Source organism: Nanorana parkeri, unplaced genomic scaffold, assembly GCF_000935625.1.
Source record: "Nanorana parkeri isolate BGI_ZX_2015 unplaced genomic scaffold, ASM93562v1 scaffold516, whole genome shotgun sequence".
Classification (NCBI taxonomy): Eukaryota; Metazoa; Chordata; class Amphibia; order Anura; family Dicroglossidae; genus Nanorana; species Nanorana parkeri.
This window is the reverse complement of record NW_017306784.1, coordinates 703,153-711,660: the sequence shown is the minus strand read 5'-3', so window position 1 is coordinate 711,660 and position 8,508 is coordinate 703,153. Positions and strand designations below refer to the sequence as shown.

At 41.2% G+C, this 8,508-nt stretch overlaps 1 protein-coding gene across 2 annotated transcripts in view; it reads right to left on the bottom strand.

Moving 5' to 3' along the window:
- Nucleotides 1-1,226: 1,226 nt before the first annotated feature.
- The window catches only part of EIF2D (eukaryotic translation initiation factor 2D), a 41,302-nt gene continuing 34,020 nt past the window's right edge, over nt 1,227-8,508 (bottom strand). The window contains exons 12-16 of one of the 2 annotated variants that reach the window (XM_018561316.1): nt 6,687-6,689; nt 6,003-6,098; nt 4,972-5,092; nt 1,752-1,926; nt 1,227-1,360 (exon numbers count right to left, since the gene is read on the bottom strand). In XM_018561316.1, coding sequence (XP_018416818.1) covers nt 1,290-1,360; nt 1,752-1,926; nt 4,972-5,092; nt 6,003-6,098; nt 6,687-6,689 — 466 coding nt within the window. In that variant the 3' untranslated portion in view covers nt 1,227-1,289. The remainder of the gene's footprint in view (nt 1,361-1,751; nt 1,927-4,971; nt 5,093-6,002; nt 6,099-6,686; nt 6,690-8,508) is intronic. The other variant, XM_018561317.1, reaches the window with a different exon arrangement.

The window sequence follows — 8,508 nt, the reverse complement described above, 5'->3', positions numbered from 1 at the left end:
CTGTGCTTTACTAAGTCCAGGGTCAACGCAGCCGTCTACCAGGAGATTTTGGAGCACTTCATGCTTCCTTCCGCAGACGAGCTCTGTGGGGATGCTGACTTCATTTTCCAGCAGGACTTGGCACCTGCCCACACTGCCAAAAGCACCAAAACCTGGTTCAATGACCGTGGGATTACTGTGCTTGATTGGCCAGCAAACTCGCCTGACCTGAACCCCATAGAGAATCTATGGGGCATTGCCAAGAGAAAGATGAGACATGAGACCGAACAATGCAGAAGAGCTGAAGGCCGCTATTGAAGCATCCTGGTCTTCCATAACACTTCAGCAGTGCCACAGGCTGATAGCTTCCATGCCACGTCGCATTGAGGCAGTAAGTGCTGCAAAAGGGGCCAAACCAAGTACTGAGCACATATGCATGCTTATACTTTTCAGAGGTCCGATATTGTACTATGTACAATCCTGGTTTTATTGATAGCATGTAATATTCTAATTTTCTGAGATTGTGGATTTGGGGTTTTCATGAGCTGTAAGCCATAATCATCACAATTATGACAAATCACGGCTTGAATTATCTTGCTTTGCATGTAATGAGTCTATCTCATATATTAGTTTCACCTTTTAAGTTGCATTAGTGAAATAAATGAACTTTTGCACGATATTCTAATTATTTGAGTTTCACCTGTCTACAGATAAGACCTATGACTCTTTTAATGTCCTTACTTATTTCAGATCAGTGGATAAGAATGTATTAAAGCCAGGCCTGCACAAAAGTCCTGTTATTACCACTTTCAGAAGAAGCTGAGCAATGGATGACTTTTCTCACAACAGGGTTACTTTAAATTTAACTCATTGCAACCTGAATACTAAAACGTACCCTGAGTCTTAAGCCCCTAACCTAACACTGACCTTGCCTTGACATCTGCTAACCTTCACTTACCTTGCCATTTGCTGTAACTATCAGCATCAAAATCTCCCTCTTCTGTGTCATGATCTACAAGCACCCAGATCTTGCAGATTAAAAAAAAACACTGATTCCTTAAATAAAGATCGTCTTTTATTACTACCTTATGACTTGGATAAAGATCAGATAGCATTTCGGTAGTCATTCACAGAAATTCAAGCATCTCCTAATGGTTCACAAACTTAAAACTGATGCACAGTCGTAACACTATCTGGAGCTTATATGGTGTTTAGTTGACTGAAGGCATTGTAATAATCAGACTGCTGTCTCTACTGGGCGAGACTTCATAAGCTCAGGTCCACATTAACATTGGGAACAGGTTTTGAATTTATTTCTTCTTGCCAGCTTTAACTGCCAGATCTAGCCCACTTATGTATTTTCGAGGAATCTTAAAATAGTCTGTAAAAAAACAGAAAAAACAAAGCATATTACATTCCTTGCAAAGGTCAACACTTTTCAAGTATTTAAGATGCTGCATATCAACCTTCCAATGTCTTTTTAAACTTTATTTCTACATTATGTTCCGATAAAAGGACCATCATTTACACATAAGCACTAATTTATAAATGAAGGCTGCAGGTAGCCGGGTTTCAATGCTGCTAATAAACAGGGGAATCCAGGTATCAGTCTGTATCCTGAACTGCTTTCAGTTTGAGAAACCTGCCCAAGCTGTGCCCCCCATACCATAACTCTCAATGTAGGAGCCCCTCCTGCCGCTACATCAGCAAGGCCCTGCTAATCAGCAAAATGTCCAACGAGTAAGAAAACACAATAGTACTACTATACTCACCAAGCAGCAACTTTCCAGCTTGTGACACTTGGTTGCCCTGAATCTGTACCTGTACTCTATCTTTTGTACCAGGGAGGACTGTACAGGAGAAGCTTGCCTGCACTCTTTGCTGTAAAGCGCTGCCAACTGAAAGAGGATCTAGGCCATACAGCTCCAGGTTCTTGATGATGGTAACCTGTATTAAACAAAAGACAAATCAGCAAAAACATTTTCTGAAACAGATGAACAGTTAAGATATCACCCTTGATGTGTCTGCCTAACAAGTCACTGAATATAACCACCAATGTTAGATTTTAATTTGGGGCTAGGCTAGGTTTTAGATTGACCCCAAAGTTTCAAATGATGAGCACTATGGTGTTGCCTCCCCACCCCAGGGTTACTGGCTTGTATAAATATAGTTTGTTAATCATTTTACACTGGTACTAGCAATATCAAATTTAATATATTTGATTTACATTGTTCCATTAGGGACATTTACACTATGGTCCTCTGTATGCTGGATGTAATTCTCCAAGTCTGTTATTCTGTATGTCCAGACACCACATAGTGTATACTGGATATAAATTCTCAGTATATTTTACTATGCCAGCATGGACACTGCTATCTGTTCTTATTCATACAAGTGCAAATTTCCAATAAAGTTATTCTGTTTGGCAGTTCCTAATCCCTCTTAAACTGACTTGTTTCCTTTAGCAACATCCCCAACTGTCCTAGTCCTCTATGGAATCTTGTCTTCTAAGAAGAGTCAAAAGACCCCGGTGCTCTAGATGTCTCCCACATTTGATCCTGCTTAACTCCCATCTTCGGTTTTCTTATGCGTCTCATGGTTCTGTTTTTCTGGGATTGATCCAAGAATTTGAACTCAGGCAAGTCTAAGGCTGCAACCAACTAATCGATTAGTTAGTGTGGATCCCCTAGTTCTCTGCTCCGCACTAGGAGCAGGTGTTTCATCGGCTCTGTGTCCCCGCAATCCAGATTGGAGGGGTCCCAGACCCTTGCAGCCAGTGCCAAGCAGTGAGGAGAGCTCCCCAAACCTACCCCTCTCCTTCAGGTCCTCCAGCAGGCAGTGGGTGGGTGCAATAGCCAGTCTGCTTTTACCTCTTGCAATTTAAAATAGCCATTAGCAGATGGCTATTGCACCCGCCCACTGCCTGCTGTTTGCATTCAGCTATCAGCTGCAGAATCCTGCCACCGGCAGCTGTCATTCCCCAGCTGAAGCTTATCAAGCGCAATGTGTGCTTGAACAGCTTCTTTGAAATGGAAAGGTGAAACTAGGGGTCTAATAGACTCCTAATGTCACCTTAAAGAGAACCTGTCCCCTGTAATGTGCTATCACAAAGGGGGCTATTCATGGCCAATTCTAAACTGATGACTTGGTACACACACACATATTGTATTTTATGGCCAAATTTGCTGTGTTATTTTAAATAAACGTTTGGCTACTATATTAGCTCTGAGTTGTTCAATCTATGTTATTGTAAATCCATGAAACTAGATTAAAATGTCCAATTTAATACATGCAATTATTAAAAGAAATAAAATAAAAAAAAGGTGGGAAAAGTCATTTTTGGTTTCGACCCAACAAATTCTGCTACATGCGGTACTGCAATGTCGTGCATTCCAGTGCGGTGCAACTGCAAAACATTGTGCATGCAGTTTTATTCTGAAGTAAACTTTATGTTTGTAACACTCCATTTGTGTATTTAGAGTAAAAGAGTGTATATCATTTTTTTTTTCCAATGAATCGAAAAAAATAAAAATCGGCCAACTAATCGATTATGAAATAATCATTAGTTGCAGTCCTAGGCAAGTCCCACACTCCAAAATGGTATGCAGGAAATGCCAATCATGTTTCCCTGTCAAACCTAGACCTAGAATGTTTACAGTGGACTATAAGAGAGCGGTGCTGTAACTATCATCCTAAAGCCTCCACCACCTTCTGGTCACTATTCATCACTGCACCATAGTCTCAATAAACCTTGACACCTGGCCACAATCAGGAGTACTTAGACTGCAAAGTCTAATGCTGGGCAGAGACCTTACAACCATCGCAAGACCTTTGTCTTGCGATGGTTGTAAGGTACTTAAAAAAATTTACGATCTCGGCGGGTTTTCAAACATGTTCGTAAGTTAAAAGTCGTGCAACCTTACAGTAGTAGAGGTCGCACGGCTTCCACACACCTTACGATAATCGTACGATGGCGGGATTTCCCGCGATTATTGTACGATTATCATAAGGTGTGTGGGCACCCTAAAGCTGCACATACACCTTACGAATATCGGCCGATTTTCGTATGCGATCACGTTTCCGTCTGATATTCGTAAAGTTGATGGGCAGTGTACAACCGCAAACACTGTACAATTGATCGACTTTTGACTAATCAGCAGGTTAGAAAACTTCGGTCGATTGTACGATTTTCGCAAGGTCGGTAGCGTTTCCGTCAGATTTACCCTGCACATGCACAGACGAAAATACGCGGAGTCTATTACCGCAATTCGTCCAGGTGCTTTCTTTTAATTACTGCTGATTCAACCTTGCGCTAAATCGGGGCAGGATGGGGCCGCTGTACAAAAAGTTTCATCCGATGATCGCAGGGTGTATGGGCAGCTTAAAGTATATATTTATATATTGTATTATAGATGTTTTATAGAGTGTTATATAAGAGATGCTTTTGTTTTGGTTAATTGTTACGGTATGTGATATATGTAGTGGTTTGTGTTTGAAAATGTAATAAAAGACTTGCATATAAAAAATAAAAATAAAGAATAGTTGAAATAAACTTTTCTTCTTGATCTCAACCCCAGCAACAAGAATGATATTGTTTCTGTTCTCCTGGTAGGCACAAGGCACACCACTGCTCTGTAAAAGCTCCTCTTGCACAATCAGTGGTCAATTGTTCTTTGTGAGAAACACCTCCGTCATGTACTCCACACTATAGGATTGCCTGCCTCTTCTCACAGCTCTCTTCTGCTGGTCAGCCAAGTTTGACCCTAACAAGTGAGTTAATCTCACGTAATACTCTTGCCACTAATGCCCTGAGCATGCTTCTGTATCCATTTCACACAGAAAAAAATGGCACATGTGCCCTTATCCAACACACAATGTCAGCCAGCAGATCCTTGGTGTTATCTAGGGTATATATTCTACACACACACACACACACACACACACACACAAAACATTAATTGAACTTAAGTTTTCACTTGTATATATAGTTACCTTTTTGTTAGATCCCCTCTGTGCTACAGCGATATCAATGGGCTCGATATTTCCCTTACGGACAACAGAGGAGATCCCAGGGAAGGTAACTCTATGTGAAGGTTGCATTCTTTCCAAGCACCTAACACAGAAAGCAGAGACAAGAAAGTCAGAACACAAAACCATTTCTTTTTTTAGACTTTCTATCCTTTATTTTCACCTGGTGATTCAGTCAGTAACTGTTGTTTTTGAACTTCTTTTAACAGGCCAAGCTGTCCAGGAACACTGGCAGTTAGAGGGTTGAGACAAAGCATTTAACACTGACAGGGGTGCTTACAATTATTTATGTAAAACCTTCATCCCAAAAAGGTCAAAAAAACTGTTAGTGTTGGATGGACTTGACTAACATATTAAATCTGAACTCCAGCTACTCTCTCCACACGGTGACAATGCTGCTGTCCAAATCTGGCTCTGTTGCTCCTCCACAGAACCACCTCCACGGAGCCACCTTAAGACAGGAAGTGTGTTACCGACCAGATCACCAAGTGAAAAGAAAGGGATAAAGCCTTAAAGGTCCTTAAATGTGGTGGCTGTATACATTTTCTTTTAAGCTGCAATATATAAACATTTTTTGGGGTTTAAATACGCTTTAAACATTGAAATATTTAGCTTCAAACAAATCAAAACCTTTATAGAATTAATGCCAGAAACTGTCCATCCAAAGAAAGGGGTGCAAAATAAAAAAGTCTCCAGGAACCCTGTTGTTCTACATGTCCTGTACTGGTGACTTTGGCCTTTAGAATACAGACATGAGGCACATGTTTCAAACAAAGAAACCTATTGGTGGTTATACTTCATATGGAACATTCAGATAGATTATTGCTATGGAAGCCACTGCACAATTTGCAGATTGCAAAGATAGGCAATACTGGACATCTTACATGGACATGTAGGGATATTATGTAGTAAGTATAATAAAGTGCATGTACACAAATACAACATACTTGTTCATTTTAATCAGCCTTTGGGACAAAAAAAAATCTGAACTGTACCTTGTTAATAAGTCATCCCACTTGAGAAGTGAGAGGTCATGTTTTTCGGATGCGTTCAGTAAGCAGTCACATATCACAGGGTCGACAATTACAAAGCTGGGAAAGAAAGATATCAATGCATTAAGAATATTATACCATTTATTCCAGTATTTATTAAAACATAATAAAGACAATTTAACTACAGGAAGTATAGGTTACAGGACAAGGACAATTACTTGGCACTCAGAGCGAACAGGCCAAAGTGTTCTTCACCCCTTCAGCAAAAATGGATACTACATGTACTGCCTATTAAACCTCACATGTTATATCTCGTCATGTCTATTGCAACTCCCTCCTCATTGGCCTACCTCTACACAGGCTATCCCCCCTTCAGTCTATCATGAATGCAGCTGCTAGACTCACTTACCTAACCAACTGCTTAGTATCTGCAACCTCCTCTGCCAATCCCTGCAATGGCTTCCAATAGACCAAAGGATAAAATTCAAAATATTAACAACCACTTACAAAGCTATCTACAACTCTGCCCCCGGCTATATCTCAAACTTGGTCTCAAAGTATCTATCTATCTCAAAGTAAGTAAATTATACGTTTGCATGTGATCGGGGATATAATAAGCACAGAAAGAAGTGTGTGTGTGTGGGGCGACTGCAGTGAATTACAGAGCTGACATTAAATTAAGGAGACTTTCTGACTAAGCACAGTTGCAGTTTCCTTGACAGCTTTAGTAGTACAGTGATTGGTATTGGAGGGAATAGCTCCCCAAGGGTTCCCCATGCTAGTCTGGGGGTGCCGGCATGAAGAGACTAGTTTGGTCTGCCTGCTGACCACCAGGGGTCCTCCTCAGACAAGCTTGGCCTCTTGCGCAGGGACTGAGGAATATGTGGAAGTGTGAGCCTCTCCTGTGTAATCAGAGACTAGCAGGTGGGAGGAATTAGTGTCCAGTAAATTGTCCCTAAAGAAGATCAACGTGCATGGGTCCAATGCTCACAGCATAGTCCAGTGCAGCGACTAGACTACTTTTCCTGATGTAGAATGTGCTGCCATCTGTTCTTGGTGGTGAAGATACAGTACGTATTATCAATAGTGTTCCACCGACTCTGACCAAAGAGAACTGCCAAAGGTAGGATCCCCAAGGAGTAGAGGACAGTAGGATTTTTGTACTCGTTCTGTATGCGGATATGAAATTAAATAATTTGTTATTATTTGTTAAACAAACATATTTTGCTTTTACTTATAATTACAGTTAATCCCCTTCCTGGTATTCATAGGCATTAGTGATGTAGCCTATGCCTAAGAGACGCATCCTGGGTGGGCTACATCACAACGCATTGATAGAAACTATAATCTGTAAACTGCAAAGTCTTGCAAGATCTCAGGGAAAGGCATTTTTCCCCCTGAGATGATGTGCATGGTCACATGTCCTAGACCATGTGCCAGACATCCAGGAAGTAAAGGGGAAATTGATTAATCTGCCCTTAGTAAAATGGCCAACATGAGAAGGTATGCAAAGAATAAAAAGCCTGCACCTATCTAGAAGTATCTGTTTGTAGATTGCCATTACAAAACATTTCTAAAGGTCTCTCTGTTATTTTAAAGATAAGGCTAAAATTTCTCTTTAAAGAAGGATTCCAACTGCTGATCAGTAGGCTCCTTAAGGGTGACCACACCCTCTACTGGCAAGTTGCTGGCAGATTCATGGTGGATATAGACCACCATTTAACAAAATCCATTTCAAAGGGAATAGTTCTGACACACCCTTAGGTGGGACCCAGGACCCTTCAGCTTGCTTCTAGTCAGCAAAAAGGAATACCTCAAATAGCAAGCGTAACAGAAGGTGTGTACTCCTGGATGTAACCAAAAGTTACAGTAGGAACAAGCTGGAAATCAAAGTTCTGCCTGGAATAATGCAAAGCAAGAGCAGCAGCGGAATGACGCTTCCTCTCTGGGACAAAGTGCAGAGTGCACGTGAACCTCAACCTAGTACCTAGTGGTGTTCAAGTCAGGTAGATTCCAATGCAAGAGACCAAATGGCTTTACTTACAAACTAAGTCTTCAAAGACAGATGAAAACTTGGGGCTGTGCCATGGCTCTGGAACTGGAAAGTGCTCTCCGGCTAACACCATACACTCTGATCTGGAAAGTGCAATAAGTGCCCAAAAGTCAGATTCCAAGCTAGCCCTGCAACATCAAGTCCAGTGAGGTCTGCGTATAGTGTCTAAAGCTAGGTGTGAGGAAATGTGGTCAGTGTAATGCCTCTTACATAGGTGGTTATTAAGTAGAAAACCTTTACATTGGCTGTCAATTTAAAAGTGTTCCCATACATTGAATGTCAGTGGAAAATTGCTCCCACACATTGGTGGTAATAACAGAAAGGAGATGAATCCACCACCACTTAAGGAACCCCAAGCAACCTCTGGATAATCCCTAGTACTCTACAGAACCCTGGTTGCAAAAGCCTGGTCTGAGCAATAACTGTTACCATAAAAAAAAACAAAAAGGGGGCCCC